General features: G+C 40.9%; 1 protein-coding gene across 1 annotated transcript in view; it reads right to left on the reverse strand.

The window, feature by feature from the left end:
- LOC134302186 (interferon-induced very large GTPase 1-like) overlaps positions 1–11,584 on the reverse strand; it is a 32,794-nt gene extending 21,210 nt beyond the window's left edge. The window contains exons 1-10 of the mRNA XM_062987223.1: positions 11,539–11,584; positions 10,271–10,951; positions 8,554–8,808; positions 8,326–8,443; positions 7,273–7,508; positions 7,045–7,162; positions 5,639–5,862; positions 4,399–4,858; positions 3,488–4,316; positions 3,173–3,306 (exon numbers count right to left, since the gene is read on the reverse strand). Coding sequence (XP_062843293.1) covers positions 3,173–3,306; positions 3,488–4,316; positions 4,399–4,858; positions 5,639–5,862; positions 7,045–7,162; positions 7,273–7,508; positions 8,326–8,443; positions 8,554–8,808; positions 10,271–10,951; positions 11,539–11,584 — 3,101 coding nt within the window. The remainder of the gene's footprint in view (positions 1–3,172; positions 3,307–3,487; positions 4,317–4,398; positions 4,859–5,638; positions 5,863–7,044; positions 7,163–7,272; positions 7,509–8,325; positions 8,444–8,553; positions 8,809–10,270; positions 10,952–11,538) is intronic.
- Positions 11,585–18,669: the final 7,085 nt, after the last annotated feature.

Raw genomic sequence — 18,669 nt, forward strand, 5'->3', positions numbered from 1 at the left:
TGCAGGATAGTGGCCAGGTCACTACGTGATGCTGGTGGAGGAAAACGTTTCCTGACTCGCTTCTCCAAAACACCCCAAAGTGGCTCAGTAATATTTAGATCTGGTGACTGTGCAGGCCATGGGAGATGTTCAACTTCACTTTCATGTTCATCAAACCAATCTTTCACCAGTCTTGCTGTGTGTATTGGTGCATTGTCATCCTGATACACGGCACCGCCATTGGATGCACATGGTCCTCCAGAATGGTTCGGTAGTCCTTGGCAGTGACGCGCCCATCTAGCACAAGTATTGGGCCAAGGGAATGCCATGATATGGCAGCCCAAACCATCACTGATCCACCCCCATGCTTCACTCTGGGCATGCAACAGTCTGGGTGGTACGCTTCTTTGGGGCTTCTCCACACCGTAACTCTCCCGGATGTGGGGAAAACAGTAAAGTTGGACTCATCAGAGAACAATACATGTTTCACATTGTCCACAGCCCAAGATTTGTGCTCCTTGCACCATTGAAACCGACGTTTGGCATTGGCACGAGTGACCAAAGGTTTGGCTATAGCAGCCCGGCCGTGTATGTTGACCCTGTGGAGCTCCCGACGGACAGGAGATGGAAACAGGAGAGTTGAGGTGCACATTTAATTCTGCCGTGATTTGGGCAGCCGTGGTTTTATGTTTTTTTGGATACAATCCGGGTTAGCACCCGAACATCCCTTTCAGACAGCTTCCTCTTGCGTCCACAGTTAATCCTGTTGGATGTGGTTTGTCCTTCTTGGTGGTATGCTGACATTACCCTGGATACCGTGGCTCTTGATACATCACAAAGACTTGCTGTCTTGGTCACAGATGCGCCAGCAAGACGTGCACCAACAATTTGTCCTCTTTTGAACTCTGGTATGTCACCCATAATGTTGTGTGCATTGCAATATTTTGAGCAAAACTGTGCTCTTACCCTGCTAATTGAACCTTCACACTCTGCTCTTACTGGTGCAATGTGCAATTAATGAAGATTGGCCACCAGACTGGTCCAATTTAGCCATGAAACCTACCACACTAAAATGACAGGTGTTTCAGTTATTTTGTCCAACCCCTGTATATATATACAGTGGGGGAAATAAGTATTTGATCCCCTGCTGATTTTGTAAGTTTACCCCCTTACAAGGACTTGAACAGTCTATAATTTTTATGGAAGGTTTATTTTAACAGACGGAGACAGAATATCAACAAAAAATTCAGAAAAATTAAATAAAAGTTATAAATTAATTTGTATTTAATTAAGGGAAATAAGTATTTGATCCCCTAACAACCAGCAAGAATTATGACCCCCACAGACCGGTTATGTGCCCATGAGGCACACAAATTAGTCCTGTCCCTGTATAAAAGACTCCTATCACAGAATCAGTTTCTTCCATTCAAATCTCTCAACCACCATGGGCAAGACCAAAGAGCTATCAAAGGACGTCAGGGACAAGATTGTAGACCTGCACAAGGCTGGAATGGGCTACAAGACCATCAGCAAGAAGCTTGTTGAGAAAGAGACCACTGTTGGTGCGATCATTCGAAAATGGACGAAATACAATATCACAGTCAATCGCCCTCGCTCTGAAGCTCCATGCAAGATCTCACCTCGTGGGGTAAAAATAATTCTGAGAAAGGTGAGGTCAGTCCAGAATTACACAGGAGGAGCTTGTCAATGATCTCAAGGGAGCTGGGAGCAGAGAAATGCTGGATATGACCCCAAGAACACCATCCCCACTGGGCATTTCTTTGCCTCCAAACACGGCGAGTGGAGTTGATGCCAAAGAGCTCAGTTTTGGTCTCATCTGACCATATCACATTCTCCCAAGCTTTCTCTGAATCATTCAGGTGTTCATTGGCAAACTTCAGACAGGCCTGTACATGAGCCTTCTTGAGCAAAGGGACTTTGCGGGCACTGCAGGATCTTAATCCATTACGGCGAAGTGTGTTACTAATGGTTTTCTTGGTGACTGTGCTCCCAGCTCCCTTGAGAGAGAGGCCCAGGTTTTAGATCATCTAGCGGTGGTCCTTGTTGACTCTGTTTCGGGCTTTTGGTCCGTAGATCGATGGCCGTTACCACCGTCTCTTCACCGAAGAATCTCAAACACACACGCGTAGAGAGGGTGTCCTTCCTGGCCAACTGACGCACCTTTCCTCGCTTTGTCTCTCAACAGGTCTGTATTCTCCGGTTACCACGTGCTATCTCCTTAAAAAGTTGGATTCCCACACGCGGTCAAATAAGGACTTTGTCCAAATGCGAACTTTTGTTTAACCCAAATTTGCGAAGGCTAACGGTTAGCAGGCATGCTACCATGCAGCTTTGGTTCTGAGGCCTGGTCGACCTCTTACTTCAATTTACTCCATCTTCAGATCTGTTCCAAAACTTTCTGTTCCTCCTCTCCTTAACTCTACTGAAACTTAAGGCCCGCCTTGGGTTTTTAAACCATGCAACAAGGGGCGGTGTTATCTGAGTCTAAACCAATCAGTTTAAACTTCTCTTTAAGATCACGTGGCTATAGGTCTCCTCCCACTATGTACTTTTAACTGCTGACAACCAGCAGGTGGTGCTACAACCCTATTTTGGAAAAACAAGTTTTGATACAATAAACTTTATAGTTTTGTTCATAAAGAGTTCTTGTAAAGTTACTCTAAAACTTTTAGTAACTTATTCAAACTGTTCACTAACACAAAAACAGAACTAAATCTAAAAACCATATATCGATAAAAGAAGTCTAACATACGAACATTTAATACATATTGGAGTACACATGTTCTGTTTCATCTTATACTGTATATGATGATATTCTTGTGTGGGAGCCAAGAGTGGTAGATAAAAATAGAAACAAAATAATCAACGGTCAACTTGTATTGTAACACATACAAATTTGTAAAGGGAATAGTTAAAGGTCCTTCGTTTAGAATAAACTTATTTTAGTAAATAAGTCCCTTAATTCCAGTGTGTGTGTGTGTGTGTGTGTGTGTGTGTGTGTGTGTGTGTGTGGGGACACACATTGTCTCTGGCCTCTGGAGTCGTAAAAGTGGCTTTATGTCTTTAGCATCCTTAAGTGTAAACAATCAGAGTTTAATGGTGGCATCTGGCCGGACTTGCTGGCACCAAAAGCTGAACTTAATGCCCCGATCTGGTTAAGACCACAGATTACCTTGGCAATTTTAGAGCTCCGATCAGTCTTAAAAGTCCCCTGCGGAGTAACACGTCCATGCCGAAAGGTTTTAGGGTTCCCTCTGTGGGGGTGTAAACTTGGAGGCATTCCAACAGGGGAACATCATAAACAGGCTTTGAAGATAAATAGACATGGAGATTGCCGGACACAGAGAAAACTGAAGAAATGTGTCGATGTTTAATCCAGCAATAAGTCTTTCTATCAATTTCATGCTACACTTTGTTCAGAGTCATTTTCTCTGTTACAGTTACAAGTGAATTCAGCTCTATTCCGACCACCTTTCCTTTTCCTGACCAGTTTATCCAGCCGTGTTGCATCCCTCTTCTTAATGCTGCCTCCCCAGCACACCACACTATAAAAGAGAGTGCTAGCCACCACAGATTGATAAAACATCTGCAGGAGTGTCCTACATTTGCTGAAGGACCCCAGCCTTCTCAGGAAATAAAGCTGTCTTTGTGTCTTTTTGTACATATTGTCCGTGCTCTCAGACCAGTCCAATTTATCGTCCAGCTGCAGCCCAAGGTACTTGCAGGTCCTCACTAACTCCACATTAGACTCCTCAATAGAGACCGGCTGCAAGGGATGCCCAGATCTATGAAAGTCCACCACCATCTCTTTGATTGTCGATGAATTTAATTGTAGATGGTTCAACCGACACCAAGCAACAAAGTCATCAACCAGGTCCCTATACTCCTCCTCCTGTCCATCCCGTACACACCCAATAATCACACTGTCGTCAGAAAACTTTTGCATGTGGCAAGTCTCTGAGTTGTAATTAAAGTCTGATGTGTGTAGTGTGAACAGGAAAGGGGAAAGCACAGTTCCCTGTGGTGCTCCAGTCTCTGAAGTACAATCCCTTAGTCTGACATACTGTGGTCGGCCAGTTAGGTAGTCCATGATCCATGTTACCAGGTATGGGTCCACTTGCATCCTGGTCAGTTTATCTCTTAGTAGTAGGGGCTGGATGGTGTTGAAGGCACTGGAGAAATCAATTCTCACAGTGCAGTTCCCCTTGTCCAGGTGGGAGTAAGCCCGGTGAAGAAAGTAGAGGATGGCATCTTCTACACCCACCTTCTCCTGATAGGCAAACTGTAGTGGGTCTACAGCATGCTTAACCTGGGGTCTGATGAGATGTAGGAGCAGCCTTTCCATGGTCTTCATTATGTGTGACGTTAATGGAACGGGCCTAAAGTCATTTAGCTCACTGAGATTCCCAGATTTTGGCATAGGAATGAGGCATGACGTCTTCCACAGTGTTGGGACCCCCCCCCCCCAGTCGCAGGCTTAGGTTGAAGATGTACTGTAAAGGTTCACCCAGTTCAGCAGCACAGGACTTGAGCATTTTAGAACACACTTTGTCCGGGTCTGCCACTTTCCTTGTGTGAAGTCTTTTTAGCTGCCCCTTAACCTGATACGCAGTGATGTACCGGTGAAAAGGAGGAGGGTTGCTGATGACTTGGTCTGAAGCGCTGGTGAATAGAATGTGTGAAGAGGGTATTGAAGAGGCTGTGGTGTCTCTGCTGATATCCTGGTGGAGGTGAGTGTGGGTTTGCATTTGAGAAGGTGAGGAGTTAACAGCTGGACAGGTGTGAACAGTAGAAGAAGCAGGATCCTGGTGGGGGGAGGGTATGGGTGTGATGTTGTGGCAGTCAGGAACAGTTAGTGCTGGAACAGCGAAGTCAAAATGATTAAAGAAAATGTTGAATTTGTTCGACATTGCTGGTAATCCAGGGCTTGTTGTTGGCATTAGCGCTGGTTTTCTCTCTGCACTGTTAGCAGGAGGCTAACCTTTAGTGGGGGCTATAGCTTTAGGCAGCTTCATCTTCTATTAAGTCAGGCTACTTCCTAACTCTCACATAGGGTAGTGCTTAGAGCGCTTGCCTTGGGTCTGTACGACCCTGGTTCCAATCTGACCTGTGTTCACTCTTTAACTCTTATTGTTGCTTTATTACAGAGTTGCTGATCATCTGGCGGTCGCCGGTAACCTGCGTTGTGGCAATGGCTCCGCTCTATCTGTGCTCACTCTGTTGTCCTGTTTAATTGCTGTTTGGTGCAGTGGTGAAGCTCGCGTGTATGCAAAGTCAGCTACCTCAGTACGAGGCTCACATTCCCAAGTTATTGTCTTTGATTTCTGTTTCATTTGAGTCGATGCCACCCAGCGGTGTGATTGTAACGTCTCATATTTGTTTCGCGTTTCCATTTTTGTTTGTTCTGTGTTTGTGTTTTATTTTTGTTAATAAATATAGTTGCTCATGCAACTAAAATCTGCATCTTGGGTCCAACTCCTTTCATCATAACAGAAAGGTGCGACCAGTAAGATGGACCCAGCGGATTTCCCACCGGTAACCAATGTGCTACGCCACCAGGGGGCAACTCTATGCAGACACGATCTTACACTGAACGAATTGGCTGAGCGCCTGGCCGATTTGTCTCAAGCCATATCACCATCTAATACCGGCATTGATAACTCAGTCCAGTCTCCTGCTCGCCCCGGGGCGTCCTCAGTGGGTGAGCTTCCCATTCCATCCCCCAAACATTTTGCGGGGGATGCCAAACCTTGTCGAAACTTTTTCCTGCAGTGCTCTCTGGTTTTTGAGCAGCAGCCCTGGTGATTTTTTACTGAGGGCTCTAAAGTGGCCTTTATCATCTCCCTTCTCACGAGTAAAGCCCTGGAATGGGCCACCGCATTAGAATAATACCAGTGAATGCTCCTTGGAGTATGCCTTTGTTAATGCTCTCAAGGAGACATTTTTTAACCCACAGGGAGGGAGAGAGGCAGGGCCCCGTCTGCTTGAACTAACTCAGGGAGGGTGTTCCGTGGCAGATTATGTAATTGAATTTCAAACTTTGGCTGCCGAGTGTGGGTAGGATGAAGAAGCTCTTATGGCTATTTTCCATCGCGGTCTCGGGGAGAAACTAAAAGACAAGTTGGCCACTCATGATCTCCCCTCCTCGCTTAGGTCATTTTACCAGCTTGCCACTCGCATAGATACCCGGCTCAGACAGTGAGCTCGGGAGCAAGGAGCCCATCCATCTTATAATAGAATAAATTATCCACCAAGGACAGACAACCTGGCGCAACCCGATGCCGACCCCATGCAATTGGGAGGGACTCGGACAGCTTCCCGACAGACACCGGGTCCCGTTGTTAAATCAGGGTTGCCAATAAAACAACTAGGCCATCTCGGGGCAGGGAGCCGAGAGTAGGCCATGCGACCATCCCTGATAGGGGTTTATTTTTGCAGGCCCGGTTGCGCTGGGGAACTGGAGCCACCGAGCTAAAACTTTGCATTGATTCGGGAACGATTGAAAGTTTTATCGACCAGTCCCTGGTTCAGAGGCTCGGCATCACCACCCAGCTACTATCGGCTCCCCTGGGGGTCCCATTACCCATCAAACACAACCCCTCACTCTTCTCCTCGACAATCACAGGGAGAAGATAACTTTTCTGGTTACTTAGGTCCCTCATCTTCAGTTAGTCCTAGGTTTTTCTTGGCTCAGTAAACACAATCCTAGGATTGATTGGGCCACAAGGTAAAGTTTTGGGTGGGGGACACGCTGCCAGGATTCGTGCCGGTTACAGGCTAGCCCATGACCAGAATCTAAGGTGTTCGTCATAGCACCGGCGGATCTAACTAAGGTCCTGTCTGTTTACCATGACCTCCAGGAGGTCTTTAGTAAGTCCTGAGCCCAGGACTTACCACCCCATAGACCATTTGATTGCGCCATTGACCTTCTGCCTGGCACTTCCCCTACAAGGGGACATCTCTTCTCCTTGTCTGGTTTGGAAAGGAAGCCAAGAAGGATGGGTGCAGGGTTCTTCTTTGTAGCCAAGAAGGGCGGGTCCCTACGCTCTTGCATTGATTATCACGGTCTTAATGCCATCATCATCAAGGACCAGTATCTGCTGCCTCTCATGGACACGGCCTTTGAAGCCCTTCAGCGGGCGGCCGTTTTCACCAAACTTGACTTAATCTCATCAGGGTCCAAAAGGGGGACGAATGGAAGACGCCGTTCATCACACCCACGGGCCACTACGAATATCTTGTTATGCCCTTTGGGTTAATGAACGCGCCAACTGTCTTTCAGTGGTTCATTAACGAGGCCCTGCAAGAGGCCCTTGTCTATGTCTATGTAGACGACATTCTGATTTTTAGCCGGACCCTCGACGAACACGTAGGCCATGTGAGACGGGTACAGGAGATTCACAGTTGTGCTGGTAATTGTGGACAGGTTCACCAAGTCCTGTATTTTTGTTCCCCTCGCATAGATACCCGGCTCAGACAGTGAGCTCGGGAGCAAGGAGCCCATCCATCTTATAATAGAATAAATTATCCACCAAGGACAGACAACCTGGCGCAACCCGATGCCGACCCCATGCAATTGGGAGGGACTCGGACAGCTTCCCGACAGACACCGGGTCCCGTTGTTAAATCAGGGTTGCCAATAAAACAACTAGGCCATCTCGGGGCAGGGAGCCGAGAGTAGGCCATGCGACCATCCCTGATAGGGGTTTATTTTTGCAGGCCCGGTTGCGCTGGGGAACTGGAGCCACCGAGCTAAAACTTTGCATTGATTCGGGAACGATTGAAAGTTTTATCGACCAGTCCCTGGTTCAGAGGCTCGGCATCACCACCCAGCTACTATCGGCTCCCCTGGGGGTCCCATTACCCATCAAACACAACCCCTCACTCTTCTCCTCGACAATCACAGGGAGAAGATAACTTTTCTGGTTACTTAGGTCCCTCATCTTCAGTTAGTCCTAGGTTTTTCTTGGCTCAGTAAACACAATCCTAGGATTGATTGGGCCACAAGGTAAAGTTTTGGGTGGGGGACACGCTGCCAGGATTCGTGCCGGTTACAGGCTAGCCCATGACCAGAATCTAAGGTGTTCGTCATAGCACCGGCGGATCTAACTAAGGTCCTGTCTGTTTACCATGACCTCCAGGAGGTCTTTAGTAAGTCCTGAGCCCAGGACTTACCACCCCATAGACCATTTGATTGCGCCATTGACCTTCTGCCTGGCACTTCCCCTACAAGGGGACATCTCTTCTCCTTGTCTGGTTTGGAAAGGAAGCCAAGAAGGATGGGTGCAGGGTTCTTCTTTGTAGCCAAGAAGGGCGGGTCCCTACGCTCTTGCATTGATTATCACGGTCTTAATGCCATCATCATCAAGGACCAGTATCTGCTGCCTCTCATGGACACGGCCTTTGAAGCCCTTCAGCGGGCGGCCGTTTTCACCAAACTTGACTTAATCTCATCAGGGTCCAAAAGGGGGACGAATGGAAGACGCCGTTCATCACACCCACGGGCCACTACGAATATCTTGTTATGCCCTTTGGGTTAATGAACGCGCCAACTGTCTTTCAGTGGTTCATTAACGAGGCCCTGCAAGAGGCCCTTGTCTATGTCTATGTAGACGACATTCTGATTTTTAGCCGGACCCTCGACGAACACGTAGGCCATGTGAGACGGGTACAGGAGATTCACAGTTGTGCTGGTAATTGTGGACAGGTTCACCAAGTCCTGTATTTTTGTTCCCCTGCCCGGACTCCCGTCTGCCATGAGTACGGCACAGGTGATTTTGCAGCATGTGGTGAGAGCGCATGGTGTCCCTGCAGATATCGTATCTGACAGAGGCCCACAATTTATTAGCCAGTGCTGGGGGGCCTTCTGTCAGTTAATAGGAGCCACAGCCAGTCTGTCCTCCGGGTATCACCCTGAGTCCAATGGGCAGTCCAGTTATTCAGGATGTGGGGAAGATGCTCAGGTGCCTTACAGCAGGTAATCCCACCACCTGGGTGGACAAACTTTTATGGGCTGAATTTGCCCACAACACCCTTCACCACTCTGCATTAGGGATGTCTCCCTGCGAGGCACAGTTCGGGTACCTACCTCTGCTATTCCCAGAACAGGAACATGAGGTGGAGGTCCCATCTATTCAGCAGCATGTCCGCCGCTGCCATGCCACCTGGCGTAAGGCCAAGGAGGCTCTTCAAGCCGCTCTCCAAGCTCTATTAAGCGCAATGCGGACCACAGGTGGCAACCGGCCCCTACCTACGGTGTACTCTTGTCTACCCGGGATCTCCCCATTCGAGGTACCTCCCATAAACTGCCACCTAGGTTTATTGACCCGTTTAAGGTAGTAAGGCAGATAAATCCTGTGATGTACAGGTCGGAACTACCCGCTTGGATGAAAGTCCATCCAACCCTCCACGTCTTAATTGCGGGCATTTGCGTGTGACGGTATCTCTCCTCCCACTCAGTCTCCCACCCCACGTATCGTTGGGACCTCGGGAGCTGTCCCTAGAAGAGGGTACTGAGGTACTGTTAGGGTTCCTGCGACGACTGGTGACCAAGGTCTGTGTTCACTTTTTAACTTTAACACTTTGTGTTTTCCAATTTCTTTTTTGTTTATTCTGTTTGTGTTTTATTTTTGTTAATAAATATAGTTGCTTACGAGACTCCTTTCATAATACATCATTCAACAGTAAAAGCTGTCACTGTCTTTTAAAAGAGGGTGGTGGCGCTATCATATTAATGCCCATGGTTTTGGAATGGTAACTCATTGTAGGACCAGGACTGTCCACTTCAACTACAGGCACACTCCTAGCTCTCCTTTTCAGTTATGGTGTAGTAATTAAGGGTGTTGGAGGGTGCTGAAGCCTGTGGGTGTAAACTCAATTTCTTTATGCTTTTCACTTTTTTTGTTAGAAATCATTTTATTTTAATGTTTTCAATCAAATTCTAATTCATTCAAATTAATCTTTAAGTCACCCAAGAAAGATGGAGGTTTCTGCTGAGTCTGGTTCCTCTCAAGGTTTAATCCTTGTTATTTTAATGTTGCTCTCGACTTGCAGGGTGTTTTTTTGTTAAGGGATTCTGTACAGTTGTCTTGAGCCAATGCTAAGCTAACCATACAGATAAAACTCCAGATGAAAGATCAGTGTTTGTGAAGCTGAGCAACCATAGTAAAAATGTCAACATTCACATGATGTAGTTCCATGTACAAATGTGACTTATTCATTTAACCATGGTAAAGTGTGCTGATATATTTATGTTCAATTTAACACTTACCTTTTCTAACACTCCCTACTATGTTAAACGGGTTCTTGTAACTTTTTTCTTCAGGACAACCTGCACTTTTCCTCTCTTCATCTTTTCTATGTTTGTCATAATGTTGCAAAGTTTCCTCTGCATCCTCAAAAATCTCACATGTGAGGTGACTTCCATTTACTTTCAGCAATTTGTCAATATCCTTAAACAACCGACAAACAAAAGTCTTGTCAAGTTTATCTAGGTGTTTAAATTGGTAAAACCTCCCATCACATTCATCCAGAAACTTGATAAAACTTGCAGATTTTTCCTCTTCAGTCTCCCAGCCAGTACTGATCAATATAGAATAGTTTAGTGCTCGGTCACTGAAACAGTTCAATAAGTGTTTCAGTTGATTCATGTCTTCCTCTGTAAAACTCTGAGGTTGCACCACGAGTAAGAAAGCATGAGGACCAGGAGCAGTAAGTGAAACACACTCTTTTAGTCCATCAGTTGTCTGAGTGAGTTCTAAATTGTATAGATGAGAAGCATTGATGATGGTGATGTGTCTTTCCTCCACCCATCCTCTGGCATTCTCACTGTGCTGATCTACTGAATGTGGAGGAACTTCAGTCTCAAATGCAGCTCTACCCAGAATGAAGTTCCCCACACTGCTGGTCTCTGAGTGACTCTTTCCTAACAGAATTATCCTCAGTTCAGATACTGAAAATGAAGGAAAACATAAATGATCTATAAACATAAATTATTGCTGTGCCAGGTTTCATATAAGATATAAAACATCTAAAGAAAAGAAACATAGAATTATATATTATTTAGAGATATAAATTACAGGAACAGAATGATTGACCATGATACACATTAACTATTCAATTGGTTTTATCTTTACAAAAGTATATGTTTTAATGTGAACATTTATAGGACATACAGTGAATTAACAAAGTGTCAACACTAATGTGTGGTAGCCTTGATTTTGAATGGATATGTAGATTGGTGGTAAAATGATAATTACATTCATTCAAAATTAAATCCACAACACAATAAAGTGCACAAAAAGTCAAGGGAATGTGGAGTGGAGCTGGTGTTTTTACTGTGAAAATATGTTTAGGTGCATAATTTGTTATTCACTTAATTAGCAATAAAAGTATAAAACAAAAAGACTTACTCATGAGAGGTGGTGTCATACTTCTCCTCTTTCTTAGTGGTAAATAATCTGTGCATGAATCACAAACCATGTTTTAATCAACACGCTGCAGGACCAGCTGATAAACATGATCTTATACAGAACTTACAGAGATTACAGTTCCCATCATAATCACTGACACCATAATAATCCATCCTTTAATTAATTAGATTATTATCACACTGAAAAACACAATCAAGTTAATTTATTCAGAGGAAAAAATCCTTCATTAAGCTTTCCCTGTAATTTAGTCACAAGATTCATCAGTTCACAAGTTTATATCAAACACAGCCATGGACAATTTAGTGTCTCCAATTCACATCACTTGCATGTCTTTGGACTGTGGGAGGACTGTGCACCCGGAGTAAACCCACGCACACACAGGGAGAACATGCAAACTCTACACAGAAAAGACCCAGACCGCCCCACCTGGAGATTGAATCCAGGACCTTCTTGCTGTGAGGCGACAGTGCTACCCACTTAGCCACTGTGCCGCCTATTAAGTATGGTGGAAATTTTATTAAAATCTTTAAATCTTGTACAGTACATGGTATTGTGAACTACATAAAATACCAGGACATTTTAAATCTGTTGCAAAATATGTCTGCCACAGCCAATTTCCATCAGATCCAATGATTTTCTGAACACAAAATTAAACTTGTGCCATGGCTACCTCAGTCATCCCCATTGAAAACCTGTGCGGTGAAATAAAGAGGAGAGTGCACAAGAGAAGATCTGTGACCATGGGCAAGCTGGAGAATTTTTTGTAAAGAGGAATGGACTCAGATTTCCTGCTTTTTAAGGAGTTATAGAAGAAGACTTAGTGCTGTTTTGTTGGCAAATGTACATTGTACAAAGTACTAAATGCAGTGTGCCAATAATTTTCACACACACTTTTTTCTCAGAATAAATGAACTCCAGTTAAAAGTTGGATTTTTCAGTGTGAGATAATTTCACCAAAGGCTGAAATACATAAAGTCAGTGTATATTACAAAATTACTTCTTCTAAATAAATCTTATCTGGGAAATCTTTGTAAAACCTCAAACCAAAATGTTAGTAGAACATTAAAAAAATAAAAGAAGAAAAAATTACTGTTTTTATTTTTATTTTAATATGTTATACCTTGGCTTTCTAATCATATTCTTAACGGGACCAGTCAAGCACAAGCTACATCTGATATAACAGAGAAAGTCTGAATTTCCAACATTATAGACTGTTCTACTTATAAGTTGTAACAGAGATTTTTTTTTGGTTACGTTTATTAAGCTGTTAAACTCATTTCCTTCCAGCAACCTCAGTACAGTAAAACAGAGTTTATAAGCGCACTAAAAACTTTAGTGTAGACAGAGCGACTGAGCTTTTTTGCAGTAAAATAACTTTACTGTGACATTTTTGCTTCTTTATTTAACCTGATTTTATTCATAATAAACATCACGATGGTTAAATAAAAAAAACTACAATAATCAAAGTTATGATCAGATCGACTGAATATTGTCAGTACCTGATGGTTTTTGTTATCACGGTCTTGCCATTTACACTAAATGTTTTACTGCACATCTAAACTGTGTTTTACGGTAATACAGCTGCAAAGGCTTGGAGAGGGTAAATCATCTTTTTACAGCTTAATATAACGTACTACTGTTACTACCAAGTTCTGATGCACATAAAGTGTACCAGAAACAAAAGTGTGTTACAACCTAGATAGAGCAATCTAAAAAGTTAGAAATTCAGACCTTCTCTGTTATTAAAAAAAACAAACAAAAAAACAAACAAACAAAAAAAAAAAAACATGTAAAGTGTGTATTCAGTTGTGTAAAGACTGCAATTTGAAGATCAATAGAATAACCAATTCAAATTGTTATCAAATGCCACCACTATGACCATGAAGAACACTTACTCTAGTACTACTATAATAATTTTGAGACAATTTTACTGTAGGAATTTGGAGTAATAGGATGGCAAACTTATGAAAAGAGTTTATTTGGTTGTGTTAGGAGCACTATTTAAAGAGCAATACAATAATCTAATCAAGTTGTTATCAGATGCCACCACTATGACCATAAAGAACACTTACTCTAGTACTAGAATTATAATTTTTAGACAATTCTACTGTAGGAATTTGAAGTAATGTGATGGCAAACTTGTGTAAAGTGTCTATTTGGTTTTGTCAAGACCACATTTTGTCCAATAATATAAGCAAATCAAATTGTTATCAAATGGCCCCACTATCACCATTAAGAACACTTACTTTAGTACTTATTATGTGATTTTGAGACAATTTTACAATATGAATTTGGAGTAATGGGATGGCAAACTTATCCAAAGTAACTATTCAGTTGTGCAAAAGCCATTATTTAAAGATTTTTAAATAATGGATCAAATCAAATGGATCAAATCAAATTATTATTAAATGCCATGCTTAGAATAACAAAGAACACTTACTCTAGTACTGATGTTGAACTTATGTACAATCTTATGTACAGACCACTTCCAGTCCAATAATATTAGCAAATCAAATTGTTATCAAATGCCACCGATACATCCATAAAGAACACTTACTCTAGTACTCATTAGGGGTGGGCGATATGGCCCTAAAATAATATCACAATATTTTAGGGTATTTTTGCGATAACGATATTTTTTGGCGATATAACAAAACACTAAAAAATATTTTATTTGTTGAAAAACACTATTGCAAAAAAAATAATGTTTAGGTTTTATTTAGAATTAATTTAGGTTTCAAACACTTTCCATCAGTTTCATTACAAATATGTAAGAAGTATGTAAGAATTACGCACACTTTTCTGTATTTTGTCTGTCCAATAAAATAATGTAACATAATGTAATGGCGGAGTCAGACAATTTTAATAGGGGCACAGAAACTGATACCTTTTTTATGTGGTCACGCACTCATTTACCTATACAGGCAGTAAGTGCCATGTAGAATTACATCACGAAGACCCGCATAATAATAGTAAGCTTTTTTTTTCTCTTTATTTTCCCTGACAAGTGAAAAACCAAAATACATTAACTATAACACAATGAAGAAGAAAGATATTCCTTTACAATACTTTATCATATGGCTGCCAACTTGTGTGTAATAATGACACTCAATTGAACCCCTGAACATGCCAGTGTGAATGCATGGAAAACTAATTTTATTTTTATTTTAAAAATATGATACAGACTGACCAACACTATTAAGCCAAATCAGCAATGAAAATTGACTTTACTTTCAATAGCCTTCTACAATGCTGGAGCTTCATAAAACGGAATATTTTCTTTTAAATATAAGCGATATTTAACTGATATTAAATTGTTTTCCAACAAAATCCGCACAATTTTGCGGATAAGCGCCCAATCTGGCAACACTGGAACGTGCAGAGCCCAATGCATATAGTGCGCCACAACTACAGCACTAAGTAGTAAGTAGTAAGTAGTTAGTAGTAGTAGTATTAGTAGTATTACTGTACTTCTTCTGTAATTGTGTTGGTGGTTGAAACTTATGTTGAGTTTATTACTGCACTGTTTTGGTGGAGAACTACTTGTTTGTTTGTATTACTGCACTGTTTTGGTGGAGAACTACTTGTTTGTTTGTATTACTGCACTGTTTTGGTGGAGAACTACTTGTTTGTTTGTATTACTGCACTGTTTTGGTGGAGAACTACTTGTTTGTTTGTATTACTGCACTGTTTTGGTGGAGAACTACTTGTTTGTTTGTATTACTGCACTGTTTTGGTGGAGAACTACTTGTTTGTTTGTATTACTGCACTGTTTTGGTGGAGAACTACTTGTTTGTTTGTATTACTGCACTGTTTTGGTGGAGAACTACTTGTTTGTTTGTATTACTGCACTGTTTTGGTGGAGAACTACTTGTTTGTTTGTATTACTGCACTGTTTTGGTGGAGAACTACTTGTTTGTTTGTATTACTGCACTGTTTTGGTGGAGAACTACTTGTTTGTTTGTATTACTGCACTGTTTTGGTGGAGAACTACTTGTTTGTTTGTATTACTGCACTGTTTTGGTGGAGAACTACTTGTTTGTTTGTATTACTGCACTGTTTTGGTGGAGAACTACTTGTTTGAGGTGCGCTGTGTGAACACCTGCGTGCAGGAATGCTTCCGCAAAAAAAGTTGCCAGCAAAGCGGTAATAGGGGGGCCGGGTCATTAATTAATTTAATTAAGATTAATTTATGGTGGCCTTGGCGTTTTTAGAACGAGCTCCTCCACCGCAGAACCGCTTTCCGCCTTGTTGCCCAAATGACCCATGTAACGAACGTACGCCATATGCGTATCTGCATGACGTCATTACGTAAACAGCGTAAGAATACCGTTGTTATCACGATATGGGATTTTTTTATCGTTTTAAAAATTATACCGGTATTATCGTAAACGATACGATATAGCACACCCCTAGTACTCATCATGTGAAACCATTTTACTGTAGAAATTTGGAGTAATGTGATTTATGAACTTGTGTGGAGTGTATATTTGGTTGTGTTTAGAAGACTTTTTGAAGATCAATTGTTACCAATTGTTATTAAATTTCACCCCTAGATTCATAAAGTACACTTAGTCTAGTACTCATGTTGTGATTTTGGGACACTTTTACCTTAGTCATTTAAAATAAACAAATGGCAAACTTATGTAAAATGTCAATTAGGTGTTTATGTTACATCTTATCACAAACAAATTTGCCATCCCATTATTTCAAATTTTAAATGATCAAATCCACAAAATGTGTACTACAGTAAGTGTTTCTCACAACTGTATGGGTGGCATTTGATAACAAATTGATTTGCTTATATTATTGATCTTCAAAAAGTGCTCTAAATACAACCAAATAAACATTTTACACAAGTTTGTTATCACATTACTCCAAATTTCTACAGCAGAATTGTCCCAAAATCACAACACAAGTACTGAAGTAATGTTCTTCATGACTGTAGTGGTGACATTTAAGAACAATTTGGTTTGCTTATTTTATTGATTTTCAAAAGTGGTCTTAACACAACCGAATAGACACTTCACACAAGTTTGGCATTTCATTACTCTAAATTTCAACAGTAAAATTGTCTTAAAATCACAGGATATATTCTAGAGTAAATGTTCTTTATAATTGTAGGGGTGGCACTTGATAACAATTTAATTTGCTAATTTCATTGATCTTCAAAGTGGTCTGTACACAATCAAATAGACACTTTACTCAAGTTTGGTATCACATTACTCGAAATTTGTACAGTAAAATTGTCCCAAAATCACACTATGAGTACTAGACTAAGTTTTCTTCATGATGGTATTGGTGACTTTTGATAACAATTTGATTTGTTAATTTTTTTACTTTAAATGTAGTGTAAACACAATCGAATTGACATTTTACATAAGTTTGTCATCCCATTATTTCAAATTCCTACTGTAAAATTGTCCCAAAATCACACTATGAGTACTAGAGTAAGTGTTCTTCATGACAGTATGAGTGGCACCTAATAACAATTTGATTTGTTAATTTTATTGATCTTCAAAAAGTGGTCTGTTCACAACAGAACAGACACTTTACATAAATTTGCCATCCCATTATTTTAATTTACTACAGTAAAATTGTCCCAAAATCACACCATGAGTACTAGACTAAGTTTTTTTTATGACAGTATGGGTGGAACTTGATAACAATTTGATTTGTTAATTTTATTAATCTTCAAAGAGCGGTCTGTATTCAACCGAATAGACACTTTACTCACAGTAAAAACATCTAAAATGTATTTCATTACAGAATTAATGCTCTTCTTGAATGTGGTGGATTTTGTGCATCAGAACACGGTAGATTAAGTTTATTAAACTGTAAACAAACAGCTTTATTAACGCTTCGGTTACCGTAAAATACGGTTTATACGCGCAGTAAAACTTCAAGTGCAGATAACGAGACCAAGCTTTATTAAAGTGCAGATTTGGTGACCGCGGTGTTTTAGTTTTATATCGTGAATGTTTACCCAGATAGCATACGGATGTGGGCCACTTCTGGCAACGTTACGGCACTGCCGACTCACTGCCGGCATCGGCAAACAGCATATGAGCCAAAAGTGGCCCACATATAAGAAATGCTTATATGGCCCACATGTCCCAAAACAGATCTGGGCCACATCTGGCAAAGACATGGCACCACTGGCAAACTAAGTGAGCCAGTAATACTGGCTCTTATATTAAAAATGGTAATGTGCCACTTTCTAAAGCATTCAAAAATGCATTAATTTGCAAATAAATAAAACAAAAACGAAAATTAATACTACTACTGTAACTAAGAATAATAAGATACTACTAATAAAGCGACTAGCGACAAATCTAGCGACTTTTTCTGGTGTTATTGGAGACTTGGAGACTCGAACGTGAAAACACATTGTTCTGCACTGTAAAAAATATTACCCTATATCTACTCAATAAAATTGAGGCAACAGATTACACGCAATACTATTAAGTAAAAACTACTAGGCTATATTTTTATTCAAATGTAATCAATTATAACACTTTAAAAAATCCATTTAATTTGAGTAGAGGTAACACAATATATTAAATATTTAATTTCAATCTACAAAAAAGAATTAAGTAGATTCAAAGCGCAAACTACAATTAGTACTAATAAAATTAAGTTGACTATAGAAAACATAATTAGTGATATTTACTCAATAAAATTAAGCCAACAGAATAATAATATTAATGACATGAATAACTGTAAATGGAAAACATGAAAAAGGAACCACTTCAGAGGTTAATACTTTATTTGAATACTCTTGCAGTGACTTAAAAATAAAGTTGTCCCAGCTGAAATTTTAATTCTTAGTTTTAACTGCTTAAACATTATTTATTATTAACATTAAACATTAATTATTTAAATTTTTAAACAGAAAATAGTAAAACAGTTTTGATCATTTAATATACAACTCTAAATAAGAAAAATTTGGGACAGACCGGAAAATGCAAATGCAGACAGAATGAACCCAACATTTTTCAGTTTTTGCCTGGTCAGCTTAATTTCATGTTAGTAAACATCCATTCCTGCATTTCAGGGCTGCAACACCTTCCAAAAAAGTTGGGATGGTAAAGCATTTACCACTTTGTAATGTTGCCATTCTGTCTCAACACAAAGATGTTTTGGCACGGTGAATGATGTGTTCCAGTGTATTTTGTACCATTCTTCCTGAAAACTTGTCTTAAGATGTGCAAAAGTACAGAGTTGTCATAGTCAT

The sequence above is a fragment of the Trichomycterus rosablanca genome, chromosome 2 (genome assembly GCF_030014385.1).
Source record: "Trichomycterus rosablanca isolate fTriRos1 chromosome 2, fTriRos1.hap1, whole genome shotgun sequence".
Lineage (NCBI taxonomy): Eukaryota > Metazoa > Chordata > Actinopteri > Siluriformes > Trichomycteridae > Trichomycterus > Trichomycterus rosablanca.